General features: G+C 46.8%; 1 protein-coding gene across 1 annotated transcript; it reads right to left on the bottom strand.

The window, feature by feature from the left end:
• Positions 1-3,297: 3,297 nt before the first annotated feature.
• Positions 3,298-15,908, bottom strand: Fam180a (family with sequence similarity 180 member A). The gene is made up of 3 exons (XM_021164067.2): positions 15,656-15,908; positions 5,844-5,944; positions 3,298-4,452 (listed from the first exon to the last, which is right to left on the bottom strand). Exons 1-3 carry the CDS (start codon positions 15,729-15,731, stop codon positions 4,108-4,110), a joined length of 522 nt encoding a protein of 173 aa, XP_021019726.1. The 5' UTR covers positions 15,732-15,908; the 3' UTR covers positions 3,298-4,107.
• Positions 15,909-26,866: the final 10,958 nt, after the last annotated feature.

Genomic DNA, 26,866 nt, shown 5'->3' on the forward strand with positions numbered 1-26,866 from the left:
TACCTGCATGTCAAAGACATGCTATCTCAGCTACGACATCCTTGCCTCATTTTTTGTGATGGTTTAGAAATGCAGAATAAACAGGACCTCATGCCTGTGATGTTTCGGTTACAGAGATGAGAGAGATTGGATAATAATAAACAGCTGGAGAAATGAAGCCTCCCGTCAAACCCAGAAGCTGCTTCAAATTCCTCCATGAGATAATCTGAGGGAACAAAGATTCCAGCGACTTTAGTAATGCGATTGGGCCGTTTGTATTACACCATGGGTGAAATTTGTTGAATAAAATGAAGCAAAGCAAGTTGCATGGCAGGCCGGGAGTTCCTCTGGCCTATCAGCTTTCTACATGGACAAACCACTGTCCAGAATCCAATGCTAAGGAGTGTGTTAATTCTTCGTTAAAAAAAAAGATATATAAAGTAGTCAAACTCTTAAAATATTTATTTTGCATCTCTAGACCAGGATGGCTCAGAACTCACTACCTAGCCCAGGCTGATCCCCAACTCATGGAGGTCCTCCTGTAGCAGCCTCCCAAGTGCTGGGAGTGCAGGTGTGACCCACTGTGCTCCGCTGAAGTTGTCAGACTCTCAGGAAATACGGAAGAGTTGCCTTGGTGTGGGGAGAAACAGGAAGAGAGTCGTTCAGAGGTCACAGAGTCATGGCATGTGGAGATGGAGACCTTTCAGAAGTTGGTCACATATCAGTGTGCAGGGCTGCCGATGTGGCTCAGTAGCAGAGCATTTGCCCAGTGGGCAGGCAATCCTGGGTTTAAACCCTAGCCCCCAATGAACAGAACAAGAAGAGACTGTGAAAAGTGTGTGTGTGTGTGTGTGTATTTCAGCACTGCTATGATGGCAAGTTTCATGTTCTGTGTGTTTTTAGCCACAACAAGAGGAGGGTACATAAGATATTAAGTTGGGCTAGGAAGTAGGGGACATTACAAAGCAACTTCGCTGGCTTTTCAGTTTATTCCAGTTCACCTGATAACATGCCTTTGACGGAGTGATTCTAGATATGATTTCTTCATTAGATTTAGGTGATGAGACAGGAACACAGCATCGGCTGTGACAGGTTTGTCATCATAACACCAGACATACAGATGGCTATGAGCAAGCACCCCAACGGCACAGAAAGTTTCCAGACAGCATGGGAATGACAGAAAGGATTCTGTGAGCCACAGGGAAGTCTCCCCAGCAAAATTCACCCCCCTGAACTCTGAGAAAATATGATTGTCGTGTGCACAGAGGACACTAAGGAGGCAAATGGGGAGGCATTGTGCTGGAATTGTCCCTTCTGCTGTTCACTTGGCAAAGAGTGGGGCTAGTATTTTTGGGAGGAGTTATTTTGTTGAGCACTAACCTAATATTTGATTTTATGTATCAATGAAGCCAATGTTACCAAACTTTTAGTGTGAAAAATTAATCTGTCTTCATTTGGAGTAAAGTGATGTTTAAGAATCCTGCAACTTTGAAAAATGAAGTCTTTGTTTATCTTTAAAAGGTCACGTCATTTTTTTTTTTTTGCATTTTCAGCCCTTGATTGCTACATAAACCCAGACCCCAATTTATGACTATAAAGTGCCTTTAATTTGTATGCACATGTGTGAGGTGTGTGCATGTCTGTGTGTGCCGGGTGGATGATTTACCATTGATCCCAATGCTCCTTGGAATGATTTCCTCCTCCCCCACCTCTAGTCCTCCCCCACCCCAGTTGCTACCCTTACAGCTTGGTGGGCAGCCAGCCCACAGTTGACTTCCACCAGGCACAAGGGTAAATCTGGTGGAGTCTCCAGGCAGAGGCAAAGCTGAGCTGAGGGTTTTGCACACTATCTAGGAGCTGAGGTATTGCTAGTGCTCTGCTCATTCCACATCCAGGAAAAGACAGAGTTAATACACAGACTTGGCTATGGGTTATGGGCCCAGCTCTGTAAAACCCTGCTGTTTCTGCATGCTGACGTTGTTATATCTGAAGGGCAACAAAGGGAACAGTATGGGTGGAGTGGATATAGAGAGGGGAGGAGAGCTATGCTTTAGATGGCTTTTATGTTGAAATGACAGGGCATGGATGGACAGCGAAGATTACATGCAGTGTGCAAATGAGAAAAACTGGGCAAAAAGCAGCATTAGGGAGATGCCTCAGTGGGTAGAACATTTGCCAGCCAAGCTTGAAGACTTGAGTTCAAACCCCCATCATCCCATGTAAATGTCCAGATGCAGCCACAAACCCCATTAACCCTAGCACTGAGGGCTACAGAGACAGGAGGATGCTTGGGGCTTCTGGCAGCCACCCTAGCCCAAGTTAGTGAAAGAGCCTGTCTCAGGGAAATAGAGAGAGTTATAGAGCAGACACCTGCCATTTTCCTCTGACCTCTGTGTGCACAGGAGGTATACCCCCTCCTCCATGTGCTCATACATAGAGTGCACACACTGACACATCACAGAACATGAAGAAGAGGGACGGAGGGAGCAAAGGAGAAAACATTAGAAACACTTTGGGAGCTATGAAGAATGTTCAGGGGTGAGAAAGAGCAGGACTGGGGGCTAGTGCTCTGAGCAAGAGCGTAAGGGGAGGTTCACGTTTGAGAAACATCATGTTTGGAAGAACTTCTTATTGCATCCAAGCTCTTCTGCAGAGAGATCATGCAGCTAGAACATGTAAGCAAAGCTCAGCTGCTGCAAGATTTTTAGGAGGTCCAGACTCATGTTTCAATTGAGAGTGTAAAACACTCTCTTTTCCAGAATGTAGCCCAGCAGAAGCCTTCATTCAAATATCATACTTTTTGCACTGCAGTTCCCAGAATCCAGTTGGAGCCCAAGAGGAGAAAGAAGCCAGATCTTTGTTCTGGGACAAAGCCATCCAGAACCTAGGTGCTTCACTCCATGCCCAGGTCACAGCCTGTGACCTCAGCGTAGAAGGTTAAGAAGCCTGGCTTGTTTAGGGGACAGGCTGTTCAAGAAGGATAGCTGTCAGGGCAAGTGAATGGGTAACAATAAAAAGTGTACTTTAATGACCTGGATGTGAGGGGCAGCAGAGAACCCCAGGGCTCCACACAAGATGAACAGAGCTTGCTTGGTCTTGTGTGTGAGCTGGAGAGAGGGTTTTCTATCAGTTTAGCAGACCCCATAGACACAAGACACCTCCTGTAGACCCTCAATGGCTTCAGTCATTTTACAAAGAAGGAACCTGGGAGTTGTCTGCCTCATTTATTAGAATGTCCTAAATAATTTAGATACCAAACAAGAACTGAAGATATTGCACACATACCATTTAAATATCAACCGGTATTTAATATAAATAATGAACAGATATCAAACTAACATTTTGAAAGCAAAAAAAAGAAAAATCAGCATTTGAAAGGTAAACAATCTGTCGTCTGAAAGCGAATTTTTTTTTAGGAGCACCCAAATCGCTGACAGTGCTATGGTATTTTAGGACAAACACGCATAGTGGTGTCACCTCTTTTATTAGGAAGGCACTATGCTTTAGCCTGGCTTCTACATTGAAATGACAGGGCATGGGTGGACTGCTAGCATTTCCACAGTTCCTTACTATTTCTCCTGTCTCAGAATAACTTCAGAAAAGATGAGTCAAGCCATGTAGGTCACCAAAATACTGATTCTTCTTCATGGCTTTGGGGCAAACCAAGTATATCCTTCTTGGCAAATAGCATATTAATTTGAATGCATCTCTGCCTTTTTTATATTTACCATAGAACCTGCCAGAAAATATTCATTCAACACAGATCCCTTAGAACCAAAGGAGTCTGCCCACCATCCTCCTGCCATGCTCAGACTCCATCCTCAGTCCCTACTCTTGGGTATGTGTGTAAGTATATCTCAGAATTCTGCTCATTACCAGGTAGACCAGTTGGCCTCTGGAGGCATCTTGAAAGTCCAGTCTAGCCTTTTCTCAGGTAACATTATATCATAGGTCGGATATGTCTGTCTGGAAGCAACAAGGGACAAAAAAATATTGGGGTGACTCATTTATCTTTGCTATTCTGTGTGGGAAGTACATACTTTTCTCTGCAAGTGCAGTAGAGGATGAAAATTCTAGAAGACTGTGTGTGCCTGTCCCTGCTTCAAAGTCCTAGCATGAGCCATTCTCTCAGGATGACACAGCAGGGCTCGAGGACTGCATCAAGTCATGCCTCAGGGCCTGGAATAGGCTGATGAGGGACTGAGCCCAGATGTCCTTCTGATGCCCTTCAGATAAGGCTGTCCGATAAGCTGTGTAAGCCAGGGTTAATGCTATCCTCTCAAAGTCTTCTTTCTTGAGGATTCCAGGGTGGTTTGCCAGGTTGGCACTCAGCCTTCGGATATCTGGGATACGCTTGGGGATTATGTTATTGCAGATTGAGTGGAAACTCAAGGCCTTCCGCAGGGAAGCTAGCTCCTCGTCCTTGATGGAGATCTCCAGGTCTGGGCTGATCTCAATTTCAGCTAGCAAGAGCTGTGGAGAAAAATGAGATTTAAAAAACAAAACAAAACATGAAACCAGGTATTGTTAAGGACAGAGAGTGTGTGTGTGTGTGGGGGGGGTCACTATCCGCATGTGGGGAGGCATGCATAGGAAGAACTTAGAATCCAAGAGACCTGAGCCCCAACTCTCATCTTTCTTCTTAACTTCCCCAGGCCTCACTTTTCTTCTCTGTAAAACGATCAGCTACAGTATCTACTCCCTGAGGTATCATGAGAAGCATACAGGACAAATATGGGCAGATGTGATGTAGTTTCTGGTATCAGCCAGCATGCTACCACGCCACCATGTAGGTAAGTGACCTTATCTTCTCTTTGTCCCTCTTACCCACTGAAGATCTTCTGAAGTATAAACTGACCACCACAGATAAAATTATAACCAGAAGTGGGAATTTAAAGAATGCAGAGTGTTGTGCTGGGTGTGGGTGTGGGACAGGACGAAGAGATGCTGGGTCTCGCTGGTTTGCAAGAACAGAGGCTGTATCCATCATCTTCATTCCTGCCCGGGGCCAGTGCCAGGAGGAGCCCAGTAAATACCCAAAGAATGGAAAGACTGAAAATCCCAAGCCTCCCCCCTTTTCTGTTCTCTGCCTTCCACAGCACTGCTTTGTGTCTTTCTGAACAATTGGTTTGTGGCTCCCATTTTCAAGGCTTGGCAGAGACTGTGCTCTGGCAGGTTGCTGCCCAGGGAAGTGTTTGGAAACTCCTCTCTGGCTTCACTTTGTCACCGTCATCAAAGCTAGAAGGGAATTTTTGGGATCACACTGAAATTCCACAACAGAGATTTGGCCTCAGAGACTCTTGGCTAACGGACTGAAGTTCAGATGTTGATGGTAAAGCTCCTAGCCTTTACCTTATGACCTCAAGAAACTCACCCCATGATTGAGAGGAATGGGGTCTCAGGGAAGCAGGAATAAGTGGAAGAAGAAAGCATGTGGGCTAGTTTAGGCTTCTAGAAACTTGGGTAAGTACAGCAGGTAAAACCCAGAGACACAACTGTGCCCGGTCCCGGTGTGGCTTTGCCTGGACATTACAGATGAGTGACGCCTTAAGCTTTCACTTGGGACTGTTCACTCTGTGCCTGGGAGTGAGAGACACCTACAGGACAAGCCTCACCTCTCCTTATGCCTGGACTGAACTCTGAATACTGTCATTTCTGTCAGGACACATGAAAAAATGTGAGGCGGCCCCAGGAATCTTACGTTGGTGTAAGCCAGAGTCTATCACCTCCAGGGATAGGTGAGGGCATTCCTTGCTATAGCAAAGACCGTCCAAGTTCATGGACCCAGGCAGACCACTTCTCAGAAAAAGAGAGATGATCCGTGTCTTTGGGTGACTTGGGTTGATGGCTTCCCCTCTACTTACCTCATACAGCAGTTCCACCTCCTCCAGGGAGGTCTGCAGGACTGGATTCAATGGCAGTGACAAGGACCTCTTTGGCCGATGGGCAGCTGGGAACAGTGCGGCTGGAAGAGACAAGAGACTGACTTGTGGGGCTGTCATGCATGGCTGGCCACTTCTCTCTACTTAACCTTGAGGGCAACCCTCTCGAGTATATCTTGGAAGTGGGTGGACTTGGGGTGAGGGGAGGTAGCAGACTCTCTTCTTGAGTCTCAGAAAGCTCCCAGGCACGTCAGACTAGTAGTTCATCAGGAGCATCCAAGGAACTGGAACAAATGTATCTGCCTGGGCTATGTTTGTGCTAGGAAATTTAGGTTAAGACAAAGCAGATGAGGCAAAATAGAAAAAGAGCAAGCAAAACAGAGTTTCCTAACCCTACAAGGGAGACCCTAAAACTATTGCCCAACACATGGCACATCCGAATGCTTACAACCAGTCAGCGTATAGTTGCTGCACTACAGCCTTATCATCAGCGATTGCGACTTTAGCTAACCCAGCTTCTGGAGTAGAGACTCCAAGGATCTCCAGACAGATGACAGAGGAAAGGAAGCAGACTGTGAAAGAACCAAACACAGGGCTCTAGGGGACCATGTGGTTGACAGCTCAGAGCTTCCCTCAAGGGCCAGCTGATTTAATAATGCATTTACTGCACAGTCAAGGACACTTGGAAGCCAGAAGGAGACGGGTGGTCTCCTGGTGGGATGAAGGATCAGATGTACTAGGCACTGATGGAGGAGTGCAGGAGAAAACAGGATCTTGTTGAGCACAGGATGATTGTGAGAAACCCCAGGTTTTCAGGAACAGATCAAACAGCCCCTGCCGCTTGCTCAGCCCCTTTATGTATCAGACACCAGTCACCAATGGTTGAAAACTTGTGGGTAGAGAAGGACCATGACCTTTAGAGAACCAGAGAAGGAAATGTAATAACCCAACGACTATAAGTGTGGCCCTCTGACATTGTGCACCTATAATTTCTGTAGCCATGGGTGCTTATGCTCTGTGCATTAAGTTATGTTCCTGTACAAAGTGGCTGGATGCAGCTTTGCTTGAGAAACGGCCCTTGCAGTAGCTTGTCTGTGGCCCCCTGGGCTGCGATGGATGTGGTTTTGTGCTTCTATGTGCCTGTTTGCATCTGGAAACATCAGGAGGGTGTACTGATACATGTGCTCTGTCTTCTTTGTAGGAAATGAAACATGGGTACCTGGCATAGGACAAGGAGTGAGCTATTTCTGTGTGTTTGTGTGTGTGCAAGGGTTTACACATGTGTGTGTTTGTGCACTTGCTTGTGGGAGCACAAGGGGGAGACTAGAGGTTGACATTGCATGTCTTCCTTAGTCACTTCTTCACCTTAATGTTTTGAGACAGTCTCTCACTGGACCTGAAGCTCCTTGCTTTAGCTAGATTGACTGGTCAGGGAGCCCAGGGATCCTGCTGTCCCTTGCTGCTGCCCTGGGGTTACAGGTTCATGCCTGACTTCTCAGGGGTGCTGAGAATTTGAAGTCAGGTCCTCATGCTGTACAACAAGCACCTTGCCCTCTGACCTTCTCCCTCCTCTCTTTTTTCTGAGCCTCTCATTTATTCCTGCCCTGAAAGGATGGAGGAGAGTGATTTAAGCTAGGATTTCAGAGCAACTTCATGCCCACAGTTCAGTTCTCCTCCTAGAACATCCTTGTTTTCTTCATCTAGTTTTTGAGAATTTTACAGGAGCACGGTATTTACATTAGCACTGCTTTCTTTCCTCCTTCCAGCTCCTCCCATGTTCCTCCCCATTCCTGGTCTGTAATTCTAATTCTTTTATTATGAGTCATATATATATTACATATATAATAGATATATTTTATATATACATACATACACATATACACACATATACATATATATGATGTATGTGTGTACATATGTATATGTATATATGATATGTGTGTATATGTATATGTGTATATATCTGTACATACATAGATTTATAAACACAGCCTGCTGAGTTCATTAGTGTTGTTCATATGTGTTTTGGGTTGAGCTCCTGGAATCAGCTAACATCCCGGGGATGACGGGAAGATCTCATCCTTGGGAAAAGATTGATTCTCCCTTCCTTGGCAACCATCAATTGCCCGTAGCTCTTCTTCTATGTGTGGAGCCTTGTGAGAATCCCAGTCCATGCTGGCATGGCAGTTGTGTTGCCATTGTTAAGGTCTTCCTTGGGCAACTGTTTTGCTGAGGTTTCCTGGGTGCAGTTTCCCTGTCACGTGTAGAAGACTCTCTCACACCAGACATCCTATCCTGGCTCTTAGAGTCTTTCTGTCCTCTCTTTTGAGATGCTCCCTTGAGTCTTAAGTGAAAGGGTTGTATATATATATATATGTGTGTGTGTGTGTGTGTGTGTGTGTGTGTGGCAGAACCCCATAGTTGGTTGTTCTCTGCAGTTTGGGCCAGGAACCCCATAGTTGGTTGTTCTCTGCAGTTTGACCAGTTGCATAATGGTTTCTAACTGCTACAAAGAGAAGCATCTATATGTGGGGCGAGAGCAGCATCTGCATGTGTTATGTAGTTAGAATGCAGTTAGATATGATACTGGCTTAGTGAAGGGTCAGTAGTAGGTTTTTCTCTAGACTCCGTGGCCTCACTATTTACAAGTAGTAGGCCAGGTTTGCAGTACGGTGCATGGATTCCTCCCTTCCGAGTGGGTCTTAAGTCTAATTAGATGGTTGTTGGTTATGACCAAGACCAAAGTGCCACTACTGCATCCCTAGGGACAGCTTGCCATTCCAGCCTTTGTTATTGCCCATAAGGCAGAGCTGTAGGTGGGTAGGACTCTCGATCGGTTTTCTGCCTTGGATGCTTGCCTAGTCCTCAGGAAGGAAGTGTCTAGGTCTGTTCTACATTTAGTCTATCATGCCCTTGTCCATAATGATGAAGACTGAATCCTACTAACAAGGCCTGAGGCTAAAACAAATATTGGCTGGGTCTTCGCTAAACATATATAAAATTTGAAACTAGGTTTGCTCCCACATCGCTGGGTGATAGCCCTGTTTCCCCAGGAATCCTCTCCTGTTCTCCCCTCAGCATGCATCCACCTCTGAGGCTTTCTTGTCCATTCTGCACACTTAGTCTCTTGCTGTCTTCCCCTCCTGGAAAGCGCTCTTGGGATGGCCAGCTCCCGGGATAGGAAGTGAGTTTTCCTCTTTTCCCATCAGCTCTGTGTACTGTAAGGCTCAGAAGGCAGGCTCAATAGGACTGACTTAAAAAGAGCAACTAGATGTTAAATAAACCAGCAACCCCGACTTAAGGATGCTACTGTGAGCCATCTGTGAACTGTGAGACAGCATAAGCTTGGCAAGGAGAGGGTTCTGGACCACTATCAGGCTTAGCATTCTCTTTACACCAGAGGATGGGGAGACCAGAGAATGCTAGAGAGTGGCCCCACATCCTCAGGACCACTGGGTTTCAGACAAGAAGATTGTTAGAGGCTTTGTTCAGAGTCACAGCTTTGTGTAAACCTGGCCTGCCTGCTTGCTTGCTTGCTTGCTTGCTTGCTTTTCTCCCTAGAGTTTTCTCCCTGAATGTGGATTCAGCCCAGTCACTAAGCTTCCTCTCATGAGAGTCACTTCATGTGTCTGTCTTGGAAATACCCAGGACTCACCGGTCTCCTTGCTTAAATGTCTGCAGTACAGGGTGGCCTTGAGAATGAGGACAGAGATTGTCCCCTCCTTCATGGGCCAATGAGTATCTATGACACCTTGGGCTGATCAGCACAGAACGAACCATTCATCTGCTAAGATCATACCAGGTGGATCAAGTTATTTTAGAAACTGGATCTAGCAAGCCCTGTCCAGGCCTCCAGTTAAGAGGACACCATTGGACCGCAAACAGAAGCTACTAAAGTGTGGCACTCATGTACTAACAACTAGTCACTCCAGAGCATCCTGCCAGCAGGATGTGTCTTTTCATGAGTCCACAGAGAGGTAAGTCTCCACTTCCCACTTTAGAGATGAAGACACTTGGTGGTAAAGGACCTTGGTCCAGATCTCCCAGTTTGCTAGAGATAGGATTGAGAGTATGGCTCCCAGCCAGTGGGCCCTGGAGTCCAACCTCTCAGACAGGGGTGGACAATGGTCTTCTTGGTTGTTCTGCATTTCTGGATAACTTCAAGAGATATGTATTTGCTATAAAATGGTGTCCTTAAATAAATCACACACATATGGATGTCAGAGGACAATTTACAGTTCTCTCCTTCCCAATGTGGGTGCTAGGGACTGAACTCAGTCATGAGGCTTTGGTGGCAAGCACCTTTACCCATGGGACCGGCTCTTGACTCATGCCACCTATGCAGGCCTGCACACCTGCATGTGTTTGGAGGACATGTCACCACGTTAAGTAGCTGTATTTTACCCTGTCACATCCACCCTTAGCTGCTGCCCAGCGGGCCCCTGTCACCTCCCATGCTCCTGCTCTCTCAGCTAACATCTTACCACTTCCAGCTCCTCCCTCATGCCAGTCACCTGCTTCTCGCACACACCCTCCATCTCCTATTCTGCCGTGTTCTTGTGGATCGCATTCTCCACATGCACACGAAGCCTCTGTGAAGACACAGACCAGGTAATTCAGCCTGCTCTCTCCTCCACCGTTCATTTTCTTCTCTCTACTGGATCTTATAAGGCTCGTGTGTGCCCTTTCTTCTCCCTGGCCTTTGCTAAGCTCTGAGATGGCACTGTTAGTCTTGCCCGCTCACCCTTCTCCCAGCCACACTCACTGTTGGACTGAATTTCAGCTTGTAGGTTCCTAAGCACACTTTGCATTTTCCACCCAGAGACTCCTCTGGGGGATCTGTAATAGCTATTTCCCCTTACTTTCGGTTTGAGCCCAACATCTGTCTCCTACTCACAGCCTTCTCTCCCACCTACTGTATACAGTCCCAGCCACGCCCTCTCTCTCACACACATTCTCCCACATAGTCACACGTGTACACACACACACACACACACACACCTGCATCATCCCCAACAATCCTTATCTCCCCCAGCGGCTCAGCTGCCATCTTTGCCTTTCTCTTTCTTTAACATCCCATATCCAACTATTACATTTTGGTGATGGTCCTTTCCAAATCTATCAGGAACTTGCCTACATCTTATCACACATCCCAACAGCCTCCCGGTCTTCTAACCCTGACCATTGCCCCAATGGTGCCTCTAGCTCCACCCCTGGCTCATCTTTATTCTGTTCTTAGCAAAGTACCTGAAGTAAGTCTGTGGAAGCAGGGGCCTGGAGATGTCACTGCACCCAGAACCTTCTTTGGTTCTATTTGTTCCCAAGGACAAACCAACCAACCAACCAACCAACCAACCAACCAACACCCACAAAGCTTCACATGGTACCAGATGCTCCCAGATCACAGTTCTCATCAGCTCTGCATGCATCTCCCATTTCCCTGGTTCATATGCCTCTGGCTATAGACAACTTCACTGTTTTTAAACATATCTGGCAGACTTTTCTCTCAGGGCATGTCTGTTTCTTCTCCCTGAAATAACTGCTCCCAAGCTCCATAGAGATTACAAGACTCCCTCTCTTACCTCTCAGGTCTCTTGTGATTTTTTTTTTTCTTCGAGTAGAAACTTCTGTGACTACCATATTTAGGATGATAAGCCTTTTACACTCTAGCCTCTGACCTTACTATGTTGCCAACCAGCAACTTACACATTGCCTTTCTCCATGTATTTGTCTCTTGTCCCCTTCACCAGAATGTCAGCTCTGTGTGGGAGTGGGACCTGCCTGTGTTGCTCATCGCTGTATTCCTGGTACCTAGTGTGCCCATTACTGTTTGTTGACTGGATAAATGATACTATAGAGTCACACTAGCTACTCTGCCGCTGGGCTTGGTTCTTTTCAGGGCACTCTCTTTGCAAGAGAGTGAGTCTATCATCACTTAAAGCTCCAGGCCTGGTCCCAGTGCAGCAGACTTTGGTCTGCTCCATTCTCTTATCTCTCAGGAGTCCTTGCTCCAGCTAAGAAGGAGCCACTTGTAGTCATTTATCTCCGTCAAGGCAGTTGCTATCTCCCCATGTTTTATCCCATGCAGACTTTGTGACCTGGAGTGCAGCCAGAAGGCTCCCAGAGAGGAAGCCGAGTCACGATGGAGTCTGACCTCTGACTTCTCATGATCCTGGTTCGAAACTGCCCTTTGTCTTCCTGCTCCCATGCCTCTGTGTGGAGCCCTCCAGTGGAGCCCACTCAGCCATGTAGAGCGCTTGCACCAGAGAACTTGCTGGAAAGGAAACTGGTTGAGAGCATATCCAGCCAAAGCACAGAGCCACTGTGAATGAATCCCTGAAGCAACTCTGGGTGTGGAAGGGAAATGTTCCTGTTTATGAAAGATCTTCTGCCAGATTCTGATGTCCGTCATTCTTTGGCTCCTGGGCCAGCCTTTTGGAAAATTGGTGCTGTTTGGAGACGAGCACAGTACCAGCCTTCTCTGTGCCTGGTTCCAGGGAGACAGTGTGGTAGAGGAGCGATCTTGACTAGAAAGCTCCACGACAGGGGGATGGAACAACGGCAAGGAGGGGAACAGGGTAGTGGGGCTGATCTCAGATGGTCATGGGGTCAGATCTACTGAGCCCTCTACCAGGGTGGTTCAGAGTTTCTCCCTTCTTCTCCCACCCTCTACTCCCCTCACCCTCAAATAGTTATCTGCATGGCGTGCTAGGCAACACTGCAGAGACCAACATCGACTCTTTCCGGCCATTGCCCTTACTTGACCGAGCATTGGGGAGCTAGGACAAATACAACTCTAAGACACACACTAACCCTTGGGCTGTCTTCTTTACTGAACTGCTTCATAAATGAATACTTTAGTGAGGGGTGGGGTGGGATGATGGCTGAGCAGGGAAGGTGCCTGCCACCCAGTCTGACTACAAGCTGTCCTCTGATCTCCACAAGTGTGCAGTGTTACACATGTGTCCATACACATGCACATGGTCACACGTAGAAATAAATAAATGTAAGAAACTAGAGATACTTTATGTCCTTAACAACAGCATGGTTATGAATATTGGTTATTCTGTATGTGTTTTTTTACCTTTATAAAGTCAGACAAGCCCTCTCCCCTCAGGTATTGTCCTGACAAGCGGTGGGGCATGCCAGGACATGGGCTGTGTGTGTAGGTCAGTGTCCTCAGGTTGGCCCTGTTAACCACAGAAACCACAGGTGAGTCACTGAGACTTCATCATGCTGGTGGGGCTGGACTGGGCAGCCCTGGATCTGGCCGTGGAATCTCCACCCTGGGAGGCAGGGGAGGGGGGAATCCTAGAGAGCACTTCCTAGGGGGAGACTGGGAGAAGGGGCAGAAGAAGGCTGCCTGGCAGTGGGCAGACTCCTTTTGGGTTTCTTTCTATATAGAGCAGTGTGTATGGGGGAGGGGTGTGGTAGGGGGTAAGGATGGAAGAATACAGTCTCCTAAGAAAAGCATCCCCTAAACTCCTTTTAGGGAATTTATTGAAAGCAGGGTGACAGTTCAGAGTTGGAGTAAGGATAAGGTGAAAGGGACAACACCTGTGGAAAGTTATTTTAGTGTGTGTGTGTGTTTGCACATGCGTGCACGCACACACACAGGAAGGTACCATGTGACGGCCTCGAGAGCACTACCCTCAGGAAAACGGTCCATTTTCTTTGGACAGTATGTCTCATTGGCCTGGAGCTCACCAGCTGGGTTAGGCTGGTGGCAGCGAGCTGTGGGATGCTATGCTCAGTCTCCATAGCGATAGGATTACAGACACAGGCTGCCATACCCAGGTGTTTTTTTTTTTTTTTTTTTTTTTTTTTTTTTTTTTTTTTTTTTTTTTTTTTTTTTTTTTTTTTTTTTTTTTTTTTTAACATGGAATCTGGGGCAACTCAGGCCCTCATGCTTGCACCAGAAGCACTTTATCAACCGAGCTGATCTGAAGGTGACAAAAATTGTGTCCTCTTTTAATTAGAAAAAAAATGTTTAAGATAAAGGAAAATAAAAGCCAACTGCGTGGAAGAATGTTGAAGAAACTTGGATGGACACCACATTACTTGTTGCTTCTAAATACAGTCTCTGACCATACATCTAGCCCTTCGTACTTTGTCCCATAATGGCCTTTGGGTCATTTGTATTGGCCTTGATTCTTTAGAGCCCGTGTCCCTGCTGGAAAAACCTTCTCCCAAGAGCCTCAGATGTTGCTACCAAGCATGTGGAGAGACTCAGCTTTTCATTAAGGAATAATGCTTACATATTCTTTAGAGTGGTAAGTAGCCACTAAGGGTTATGTACATCATTTTCATAGTGTATTTTTGAATATCATCCTCAAATCAGCCCTTTGAGGGCATGTCTTGTGATTGCTAGGATGCTACTTGCTAACAACATCCAGAGAAGCTAGGAACCTGCCAGAGATCATGCAGGTGGCTTGTTAGAGAAAGAACTGAAATCTCCGAGTCTTTGTGGGGTGTTTACGAGCCTTCTTGAATGCCCAGTCCCCTCTTGGCTTCCTGACAGCTGGAGCCTTAAGAAGAGAAGATGCTGTGTTGTCTCCTTTGGCAAATTAAGTTGTGCTCCTAGTGCGACAAACGTAAGTGACAGAATCCAATTCTAAGACCTCTCTGCTTTCCACCCCAAAGTGCTGCCCTTAAAGACTATGCACAATGGCAGGTAGGCATGTGTGTGTGTGTGAATGTGTGTGAAATGTCTGCATTGTGTGTTGTTTGCACCTCAGCAACACTTATGTCCCAGCCAGTCCCTAAGATCAGGCTTAAGCACAAGGAAGATTAATAAGGGCTTCGAGCCCCTCTCTTCCATTGCAAGTGCGTCTCCTCTGCCACTCAGGCCTCTCTTTCCCTCTCTGACATAGTCCCTGAGAAGGAGGGGCTCATTCATGTCCCCATGCCAATCCTCATGCCCTTAGGGGTCTCTATAAAGAGCGGCTGGATTGACTTGAGGGAACGCTGGATTTCTAGGTCTTTCTGGGGACGTGAACTCATCTGAATGTAGGCAGCGGGAAGATTTCTCCTCAGACTGGCGTGGAGTGGACAGCACCCCCCAGCTCTTCATTTCCTGATAGTAATAAGCTAGCTGGCCTGATATGTCCCCAGTGCCTGCCAAGTGCAGCCAGACCAGAGTAAAGATGCCACCCTTGTTCTCAGAAGTGGCATCTGAGGGAGAAGATGTCAGCATGAGAGTAAAGCTTTTGCACACACCGGCTTCTTTCCAAAGAGGCTTGATGGGAATGACAAGGGCCAAGCACACTGGGTGGATGCCCTAAATGTTCTTTTTTTCCCCCTCTCACTCACCACCACACAGCTCTACCTGGCTGCCAAAATGCACACCCATAGCATCCTGGAGACCTCATTCTTAGCCAGTGTGGCTAAGAGCTCTCTGCATTAGTCCCAATGGCCACCATTCCATCACACAGGCAGCTGAGTTTGATACCTTCTCTCAGGGGGTCTGTCCCAGCAGCAGCAGGCAGGGATCTGCAGAGAACCCGTACCCATCCTCTGAAACACTCAAGAGTTCTTTCTGGCTCACCAGCAGGAGCAGCCCGATGGCTTCTCAACCTCCATCGGGCTCCCAAATCGGCTGCTTCGATGCTCTTCCACCGGTATTTCCTATCACCTTTTACCAAGAGGGACCATAGAGCACTGGCAAAGTTGGCGTATGAAGCAGGCACAGGGCTTTTAATTCCTTCCTCCCTCTAACTCTACTCCACTGCCACAGTTCTATTCAAGAAAGATGAATGAGCACCAGAGAAACACAAGAATTAAAAACAACTCACCCCTGCTCCACCTGCAGGACGCAGTGGCCTGGGTGCTGGAGAATACCAGCAGAATCGTCAGCGCCTTCCAGGACATCTTCCGGGAGGGAGACAAACTGACCGTCTATTCCTGCGGGACCCCAGGGGCTGCAGGTGGACCCCTTCTCTTCTCAGCGAGAGGACAGAGTTCTTACTGCCCTTTCTTGTCTATAAGGAAAGCAAGGGCCTCTCCCTGGCTCCACAGGATGGAGGCGGATGCAGCCTCTTGGGTGGGACAGAAGTTGGTACCTCTCTTAACCTAACTCTCTCTGGGATTAGGGGACCAGGCTTCCACACAGAGGCTCTGTTTTTGAGCACATCTGGAGTGACTCACGGGGCATGTGATCTCTTTGGCAGTGGGCTGGATAAATATAATTTCTGTACTTGAGTTCCATGTGTTGGATGCGCCCACTGGAATTTTTCTTTAACAAACAGACCCGCGGAACTTGTTAGAGAGCCCGGCGAGAAGTTGGCTGTTTTCCCTGTCCACACATACTACTTCAGAGCCAGGACTGTGGGCTGGAGGAAGAGCTGGGAGGTTGCCTGGCAGACGGTGGGGCTGGCGGAGCTCAGAGTTGCCTGTAGGACAGCACAGTCATTGTCGTACTAGGGTGGGGCGTTCCTGCTATCCTTCCCTGGAGCTAGACTTGTGGGTCTTGGGGTCTGGCGCCTTTCCTAGCTTCTGGGTAGGTGGGGCATTGGTAGGTTGTGAGGAGCAGAGTGGGCAGGTGGCCTTGGAGAATAGGTATTGCCTTTGGGAACCTTGTGAGTCTATGCAGGAGGCTGGGATGCAAGAGGAAGAGGTCTAATTAGCATATTCTTCTTGAGGGTCAAGAGCATGACACTGGCTTCTTGCACAGTTCTGGCTAAGATCTGATGGCAGAAGACACCTCAGTGGGAATGTTTGCAGGGAAGAGATTTCATGGTGATCTAGGAAGCCTTGGGGGGTCAGGTTTTCTCCGTTTGCAAAAACCTTTCAAGGTAACTAGCCAAGGTCCCCAAAGAACTACATTAACCCCTTCCAAGGACAATGTCCCAATGAGCTAGTTACTTTGCACCAAGCCCCGCTCTCTATCGAGAGGGTTCTATATCCTTTTTAACCCTACTATACTGGGGACCAAGCAGCTTGCAACCTGACTCTTGGGGCCACTGAACCTCTCTGTACTGTGCCCAGATCAGCCACCAAATCCTTTTATGTCTCGCAGAATGGCAGTATTTTCCCATCATCATTTAAAAAGTACTGGGAGACGGCTCAGTTGTTAAAGAGCTTGCTGGGTGAGTTTGATCCCCAGTACTCAGGAAATTATCAGCACAGCAGCATCTGTTTGTAACCTCAGTGCTGGGGAGGCAGAGACAGGAGGATCCCCCGGGCCTGCCGACCGGATGCTCTACATGAATTGGTTAAATTTCAGGTTTGTAAGGTGGAGCAGGATTAAGGAAGACACCTGGCATCAATCTTACATGCATGCACATGTAATGCTCACTCGCTCCCCAGACATGTACAGGCATACACACATAAAAGCACTGTTGTAGACATGCTATGTCTCTAATTATGTGCCCCCTTCCCTTACCTCTAGAGGAGAATATGAAAGCTTGGAGAACTTTGAAGAATCTCTTACTGTTATGGCTTTCTAGCCTGTGGAGACAGCAGCCAGGATAAGTGGACTACCAGAGTGGACACCATGTGGTCCCTTATACTTCCACTGGAGCTCCCTGCTAATCAGAGAAAGCCACTGATGTCACTAATATAGATAATGGCCCTCGGGTGTTTAGCATGTTTCAGGTTCGGTGCTAGACTCATCGCCTGTGTTAACTGGTCAAAGTTTACAATGAGGAGGTCAGTATGGAGCAGTGCTCCCTGCAGACATATGGGTCACAGATGTGGTTACAAATTCTAGAAACCCCCTTAAAATCAAAGAAACAGGTGTAGTTACATCTCATTATACTTAATTTACCATATCCAAAATATCATTTCTACAATCAGTACAGTGTTAACAAGGCATATTACACACACACACACACACACTCACACACCATACAAAAGTCTTTGATGTCTTAAATGTGTCTCATATCACATATTTCACTTTCTTCCTTTGGGAGTTGTTGTATTTAGTGGTTGATAAAAGTCCTAAGAGGCAGGGTTGAAAGATAAATTCCATTACTGACTATTTTCACGGCTCATGCGTAGTTCTTGCCACCCCTCTTCACCCCTGAATATTCTGGGTCTGAGAAACCACACACATGATGCACACAAATCGAAGCTTCTAACCCTCACTATAAGTAGGAAGTGGCCCCATTGTGTTACTACTTGTTTAGAAAATTAAAATTAAAGTTTAAGAGTAAAGGCCTCCAGACTCAGATCACCACAAAACTTTTGTACACATATAAACATCTTATAGACAATGTACAAGCGAGGACCACGGCTACTCCTCATTCAAAGGAGACCACATTTCCCACACAGTGCAGGTGGCTCAAAGAGCAATCTGCTTGCTAATTGAGTTCTACCTGCCTGTGCTGCTGTCTTCAGACACGTCGCTGTTTCAGATATCAGTTTCATGAACCTTTTGGTTCCAAATAATAAACACTTTATTATTTTTCTTTGTTGAATTAGAAACTCAAGCCAAACCCTCTTGTAAGTTCAACACCTCCCAAAGGATGATGGCGAGACTTTAAGGGAAGCCTGCCTGCAGTAGAGCAGAAACCAGGCTGTGTGCAGTCTGGGGCATGTGATTGTATCCTCGATGTCAATCAACCCAGATGAAGGCCTCTGTAGTGTGGGGTGGCCAGTGACCACCGGATCAGGCAGTGCAGGGCTGGAAGCCAGGCAAAGCTCAGGGGCAGGCTGCCTGCTCTTGTCAGTCTGACAGCTACTAGCTGTGAAGTCTTAGCGTGGTTCCTCCATCCACCTTTGCCTCCACTTCCCTCTCTGCAGAATGAGGAACCAGGTAGTTTCCTTTTTGAAGAATGCCATTAGGAAGGGATGAATTAATATGTGTAAGAGCTGAGACCAATACCTGCTACAGTCTCTGTATTCAGCGCATAGACACTATAGACACATGAAGAAACAGGCTCAGAGGGGTCAAAAAAAATCTACCGAAGGTCACTCTGTTAGGAGACCCGGGGTTTCAGCCTGAGCCTATGAGATTATGCATGCAAAATGACTCCTCTAATCTGCCTCACAGCCTTCTGTTTCTAGAACCCTTAAATAGAGGGTTGGTTAATCAGTTCTCAGGGACTGGGGAGAAAAACCTAGTTTGCCTGCCAATTTCTCTGGTGAACATACCCCCACTAAGGCTGATCTGAAGCTACTAAGTGGTTTAGAAAGCAGCTTTCAAGTTTGTGAAATTCTAACAATGGGCTCTTGGGCATCCTGTATGGTATGAGCTGACCCAGCACACGATTGCATCTTATGAAGTTAGTTCTCCTGGCTCTGATACTAGCCGGCTTCTGGTGTCATGCTTGCTCATAGAACTTATTTTATAAATCTACAAGGATTGTCTAAAGGACCTTGAGAGAATAGGGCTTCCTTGGATGTTTGCTGATTGGCTCTAAAGCTGGGCAAACTCAGGTTTTGCTATTTTCCTGCTGTTACTCTTCAGACTCTCTCCTTTCAACTTCCTGTTTATACCTCTTGCCTCCTGATATCCTGACCCAAATGGCAGCCAAAAGGCAAGCGGGTTTGGTGACATGGTCCACAGAAGTCAGACATGCCCAAGGGAATAGACCCATTCAGTCTGTAGGTAAAGTGTTGAATGAATGAGCAGATGAATGTAGAAAGAAGCCACAGGCTTTGAACAGTGGGAATGCCTGTGTCAGCTTCCAGCCTTCTCTTCTGGCTTGGTACCCAGAGTCGCATCTACTGAATCCTCCCTCCCTGTCTACACAGCCAGCACCTTTGGTCTGGATTCTATTTTAAATCCATAAGTGAGGTAATTTGGCTTAACAACAGAAGCACAGATGAAGTCACAGAGTGCTGGCCTCCAAGGCAGAAGACGCATCCACTCATCCCGCTAGGACTGCCATCATCAGTGACTCAGTAATACGTGTAGTCTTGTGTCAGGCCAGGCCAGGCCAGGCCAGAATGTCCTCCTGCAATGTCCATGTGTGCAGAGTATTCTCTGCCAGGCGCAAGAATCCTTTGGGCAATTCAGCTTCCATGTCTCTGTGAGGCTGGAAGCTCTGCTTGCCAGAGCAGCGTGTCAGTGGAGAAAGGGTTAGGCCAGCTAATGGCTGCACTGACTGAACATGATGGACCGGATCTCTGCCAACTTTGTGGGGTTCACACAGTGCACCTTGGGATCTGTTCCTTATACTCCAAACTGTAGAGAAGAACTGAAGAGAACTCTTGCTTCCATAAAAAAATGTGCAAGCTATGGTTCCTTAAAGAACTGTGACTTAGAAAGCAGAAAATATAGCTGAGAAAGCAAATGAAAGTCCCTGTGTAGTCATGGCTCAGCTTAGGAGATGGGCAGCTATGAAATGTGAGCAAATGTGAAACTGTCATTGTGTTCATTCACTGAGGTGCTGGGGGTGCTTGTTGTAGTAATTAGCCTACCCTGATTGATAGATTCTGTGTGTGTGTGTGTGTGTGTGTGTGTGTGTGTCTGTCCATCCATCCGTCTTAGATCCTTAGAGGTTAGAGAAGTGGAAGGTGGGGGTTGGTATGGTACCAGAAGGAATATTCTAGGATGGGATGTTGCCTGGAGAGGGTATCTTATTTGCTCACTGGTTATATTACATAGAAGGAGAAGACGTGGAGCCTTATGGAGGGAGTGGTTAGTGTCTTCCTTATCTTCTCCCCTAGATTCTGGCCTTGAAGGGATTTGAAGGATGGGCATGCACATTTGCTCTGGCTTAGTAAGTAGATGGTCAGCCATGTTCAGGCCCAGTGGGTAGCAGCCTGGGAACAGAAGGGAGCCCAGGGAGGAGTTGGACTCTCCTGCTCCCAGCAGGCTTGGGAGAGGGTGAGTTATGTAAGGAATTTCCTGCTTTGAATCACGAAGCCAATAACCACAGCTCAGCAGGTTCGTCTCCTGGCCGCTGTCCGTGATTTTCCAAAAACACCTCTGAAAGCATTCACATTTGTCCTTAACGGCCCTGGAGCAGTTTGTTAGCGAATCTGATTTGGGGGTAAGAAACTTACAATGGATTTATTTTTATCCACAATCAAAATGGAAGGGATCTTCCTTTTCTCCCTCCTGAATTTGGAGACTCTGGGGAGGAATTTTTCCAGTAAGAACAAGAGGTGGGCGGAGGGTGGGAGAGGTCAGAAAAACACTTGAGACCCCTAGCAGGTATGGGCTGATGTGGGATGGCACTGTCTGGCTGTTTACACAATGTTGTGGCTTTCATGTGCTGAGGATGAGCCCAGCCTAGGGAAAGGACAGTTCCAGACCAGGACTAGCTAGCTCTGCCTGCTGTTGGTCTGGGAGCCCTGAGTTCAGGGGCTTCCATCAGCTCCTTAGCATCCCAGGGAACCATTTCCTCCCAGACCTTAGTAAAGCCAGGTGGGTGGCATGCCGCCTTGACTCCACACAAGGCATTAGAGGAAACAGAGGTGCACTGGATGAACTGTGGTCCCCGGAAGACATGTGTGGGGTAATGTTTAGGGGGAAAATAGTTTCTAAAGCAGAATACAGGGACCTGAGTGCCTTGAGCAAAAGCTCTTTAGCAGCCTCCTCGACACCTCTTTGTTCTCTATTCTTTTCTCCTGAGCCCACAAAAGAGAGATCAGTAGAGAGCAGGGACTAGCTTCCACAGGAGGAGTGGAGGAGGAGAAAGATCAAGGGTGAGCCCAGAGGGATTGGGGCGGAACTGGTGCCTCCAGCATCCTGTACAAGGAGTTTTGATTGCAGTCTGCCGACCTCACCTTAGGAGGTATATTAGGTATTTTTTCCCCAGCTCTGACCAAATACCCAACAAGAAGCAACTTAAAGAAGGAAGGTCTTGGCTTGGTTTGGTTTATTATGGCCAGGAAGGCATGGTGGCAGGAGGTGTGGCTGGTCACAGGCACTGACAGTCAAGAAGCAGAGAGGTGAATATTGGCCTTATTAGTTGTTTTCCTTTTTAGATTTATTTATTTATATGTGTGAGTGTTTTCCTGCACTCACGCACACACACAGCACATGCCACGTTAGTGCCTGGTATCCAGGAAGGCCATCAGATCCTTTGCAACTGGAGTTGCAGATGGTTGTGAGCCAGCCTGTGGGTGCTGGGAACCAGACCTGAGCTGTCTGTAAGAACATCAGGTGGCATTCAACCGCTGAGCCATCTCTCTAGACACCCCTTTGTTTTTATTCAGTTAGGAACCCTAGTCCATGGAATGGTTCAACTCACAGTTAGGATGAACCTTCCGATTTCAATGAATCTAATCTAGATCATCCCCTACAGACAGGCCCAGGGGCTTTACTCCTCAGTAATTCTAGATCCTGCTAAACCAACAATGAATATGGATCACAGATCACTCCTGTAAGCAATTGGTGGGTGCCGGTCTAAGATGCTTGGTCCTACAAGTGTAGTAATTCTGATTTCGGGCTGTTCAGTGCTTATGGCTTAGCAGATCCTCATAGGTTAAATGTGCGCTATCATTCAAATGATTGCTTGCTTTTCTTTGCACGCCCAAGGATGCCTCCTCTGGGATGGACTGAGATGCTATGCCGCACTTAGGTTCAGCCTGTAGCAGCAGGATTAGACAAACATACAAATCAGGATAAGAGCAAGGTAGGATGCAGTGCAGGACCCAGAAAGTGCGCCTGATGGAGGAGCTTTGGAGGAAGACCAGGTCCTTGGCTCCACTGTGGGCTTTGTTCTTCCTACGCCCCTAGGAGAAGCTGATGCTGATTTTCATGGAGGCAAGAGAGTAAGTTACCTAACCCAGTTTCTGGTACTACCACAGAATACCTGAAGCTGGGTAACTTACAATGAGAAGAAAAATATTTTGGTTCGGGGGGTTTAAGGGCATCTACTTGGTTTGATAAGAGCCCCACTGTGAGCTGGTAGTGGTGCACACCTTTAATCTTTACTTGGGAGGCAGAGGCAGGGGGGTCCTTATGAGTTCGAGGCCAGCCTGGTTTATAGAGTGGGTTCCAGGACATCAAGGCTACACAGAGAAATCCTATCTTGAAAACAAAACAAAATAAAACAAAACAAAACAACAACAACAAAAAACAGAGCTTCACTGGGGTTCTGGGAGAAATGGAAAGGCAAGGAGACACTCATGCAAGAGACGGAGGAGATGGAGAGAGCGGGAGAAAGAGAGGGGCTCTCAGGCCTTGCTTTATAACAACCTTCTCTTGGTAACCAACTGAGTCTTGAGAGATTGAGAGCCCATTTCCAGGAGAAAAAGTGTTAATTCCCCTGGGATCCTTGTCCTCTCCCAGAGGCTCCTGTGTCTCAATGCCATTCTCGGCCTGCCTCTGCGCTAGAGTGAAGTCAGAAGGGGTTTGGATGGGAAAACTATATTTAAACCAAAGCAGAAAGGTGTTTTTTTTTTTTTAAGCTGCTGCTGGTCGGGGGAAGATGGTCATTTCAACCCTCCCTCCCCCGTTAAGAAATAAATGTCATCTGAAGAGGTAAGAGATTGGTGTGTTTCTTATACTTGGGTGAAATCCCTGGTCTTGAGTTTTCAGGTGCAGAGGTCACATCCCGGTTTAGAGATAACCACCCTCTGGGCTGACTACAGATAAAGGCCTCTGGTGTGCCGGCCAAGCAGGCTCAGACCAGCAGCCACCGGGCAGAAAGAGTGAGATTAGAGGGTTAGGTCTGAAAAGGTCATCTGGAGCGCTAACACTTCCTCCTGACTCAGTGCTTTGGAGACCTTTGGAGAGGGCTTGATTGGCTTTTGTTTGGAGAGGAATCAATACATGCTAAGTTAACATCACCACCAGCAGAGCCCTCACCCAACTCTTTAGACTCAATAGCCACAAAAGCCAAAACCTGAAAACAACCTGAATAGCCTCCATAAAGGGATGGATGAATGTAAGAGTGTGCATTCATACAACATTGTCCCACACTAGAAGGAGCAAAACATTACCACAACATGTGCTGTAGCACACACAGGAAGTATATGAGACAAAAGAGTATGATTTTAACCATGCAAGGAGTAGATAGAACTAAGCTCTCATGATGGAAAGAAAAAGATATTTATCAAAAGGGTTGACTCTGAGTAAAACAGGGTGAGGGGGTTTTCGGGGGTTGCCAAGGATTTGTAGTCAATATGCAGGCATATGTACATGCACATAGAAGTCACTGAGCTGTACACTTAAGATCTGTTGCACAGATACTGACAGATCAGCACTTAAGATCGCTTGCTCAATTTCCAGCATCTATACTGGGCAATGCATAGCTTTAAGTCCAGCTCCTGGGCACAAGTACAGCACCCTCTTCTGGCCTTCTGCAGACACTGCAGTCATGTGCACATAAACACACATAGAGACATAACACATACATTTAATTAAAAATTAAGTCTTAAGAGAGATTTCCATATACTCCTAGTTACAAATCAAACACATCCAAACAGCCAATCCAAGCTATGTGTCCAGCTGACTTGAGAATATTTATTGTCTATGCTTCCGTGGAGCAGATCTGACATTAATGGAGCCTCCTAGTCTAGCAGCTGAAGTAACTTGGGCAATGTTACTGAATGAGTCTGGAATTTAGTGTTTTTTTTTTCTCTCAGTTAAAAAGGAATAAAGATTGCTTATTTTTCATCGCTTTCAGACTGCTACCTCAAATGGCTCCGGGTGGCAGTGGAGAGGACACAAAGGTGTTCCAGTTGCAGACCTGTATACTCTTCTGCTAGGACAGTGAGTCTAGTGACATTGTAACCAGGGTGTCTGCCAAAGCCAGCCCTGTCCTTGCTGCTTCCCCACTCTCTGGTGACAGCTAGCTCTGCTTGAGTACTGAGGCAGCCTTATATTCTGGAGCCTCTGGACTCCCTCCTTCAACCCTTGGTTCCTCTGTGTCTCAAGCCTGATCTTGTCTTCCAGTCCTGACAGGCTCTTTCTGTTTGGTGGATAAGCTTAAAAAACACCACAGGAGAGAGGGAACAGCAAAGAGTTTCTGGGTGTCTATTCACACAGCCTTACAGTCTGAAATATGTGGCTAAGAATCCAGTCTACCCTGACCTTAAGGAGACAGATAACAAGAGGTCCCCTTTAAGGCTGCCCACAGACACCTACTGACCTACCTCTTCATAGCCCACTGCCCCACACCCTGGGCTGGCTCTTCCTGCCCTATTGCTGTCTCAGACCCCCCAAAGTGAGTAAAGTGTCGTTTGTGGTTGGATCTAGTCACTGAAACAGCATCTGAGGAAATTTCCACCCTGCTTCATTCACTCTAACCTTTTCTTCAGACCCAGGGTGGTGGTGGTCAGGTTAAATGGCTCTTGGGTATTGATGGGGAAGCTTAAGTTGTGATAGGACAGTCCTGAGCTAGGATGGTTGGGCCTTCCCCTTGATTTATGCTTGATAGCAGCACAGGAAGCCAGGTTATCTCCCTGACCTGAAGCTGAGCAGAGTCACTGGCCTCAGCAGCTTCTTCTTGCTGGGAGCAGAGGTCAGTGGAAACACAAACACAGGCCCAATAAGCCATAGACTCTCAGGCTGGAAGGGATGTAGAGCGTAGGAATCTGAACTCCATTCTACAAACGAAGAAGTTAAAGCTATGAAGATAAACTGGCCGAGGGGCAAAAGCCAGGCAGTGATGGAGGTGGGAGAAGATCAGAAATGATTGACAGAACTCAGAGCATTAAGCTGACCAGAACAAACTGACCATATCACCGCACATCCCATGAGGCCGGAGGTTCTCAGCTGGCACTGCTAACATTTTGGGTTGGATAATCCCTCACCATGGGGGGCTGTCGTAGGCACCGAGCAGGGCCGGGGGTTAGGTGTGTCCCTGGCCTCTAGATACCAGTAAGAGCCCTCACCCAGTCCATGGCAAAGATGATTCTAGACATGACAAATGTCTTCGGGGACCAAAGCCAGTCCTGGTTGAGATAAGATGTTCTTTTAGCTCAACGTTTCAAGATGCCCAGTGACTTTCTCATTGTTTGTCAGCCGGGCTGTAATTCCTTGAGTTTGGAAAGATGGCTGCTTATTGAGCTTTTTGTTTCTCATCTCACATAGTATTAGTCATGTGAGAAATGCAATGAATGACTTTAAACAAATGCATGAATGAGTGAATGAATGGATGGACACATACTGAGCCTCTGGAGAATAACCTTTCGTTGACTGGCTTCATATAATTTATTATATAAAAACAAATTATGTAAAAATACATATTTCTGGCTTTGTATAATATATCCTATTAAGCATCAGGCTGGCATCCTCTGGCAGAAGGCAGTGGGAGAATGACCTTGTCTCTGAAGACGGTTGGGGTCCTGACACTTTCTCTGCCTTACCAGCTACTATCGTAGTCACACAGGAGGCCTCGGCTGGGCTCCCCTCTACACACCGCAGGCTTAATTATGAGACTTCTTTTCAGTTCTGTGAAACAACAGGCTACGATAATACACAGAGGAGAGTCTTCTCACTGTGGAATACAAGCAACATTGAAACATTGAAACCTTCAAGAACAAAGCACCAAGGACAGTTATAAGAAACCCTGAGAGCCATGGGAGACTGTTTGCCATAGACTCTTAAAGTTTCAGCACTGGAAAAAGTCACACGTAAAATAAAAAAGGAAACATCTTTACCACAAAATCTGACTGTGCCTTGCTTAATCCCAGACATTTTTTTTTAATTTTAGCACTGTTGACCATGGCTAAATGACAATCCTTTTTCTGTCTTCTAAATGGTAAATATGGGAGAGGTTAGAGTCCTCTTTCAGGACTGAAAACAACAAGTGATTTCTCAAAGCTATTCTCTACTGTGGCATGTTCACACCTGCATACACACCAGTACACACAAGTATTAATAATAACTATAACAACAACAAATATCATATTATATAATAACATGTAATAGTATATTGTTACTTTATAATAATTATTAATTATTGTTATCAAGACATCAAAAATGAATTCTACCAAGCACTAACATGCAGCAAGGGACCACATAAAGCCCTCCTGTCTGGTCCTCCTTGTGTTAGAAGCTTGCTTTTTTTTTTGGTTTTTCGAGACAGGGTTTCTCTGTATAGCCCTGGCTGTCCTGGAACTCACTTTGTAGACCAGGCTGGCCTCGAACTCAGAAA

This window comes from Mus caroli, chromosome 6, assembly GCF_900094665.2.
Source record: "Mus caroli chromosome 6, CAROLI_EIJ_v1.1, whole genome shotgun sequence".
Taxonomy (NCBI): Eukaryota; Metazoa; Chordata; class Mammalia; order Rodentia; family Muridae; genus Mus; species Mus caroli.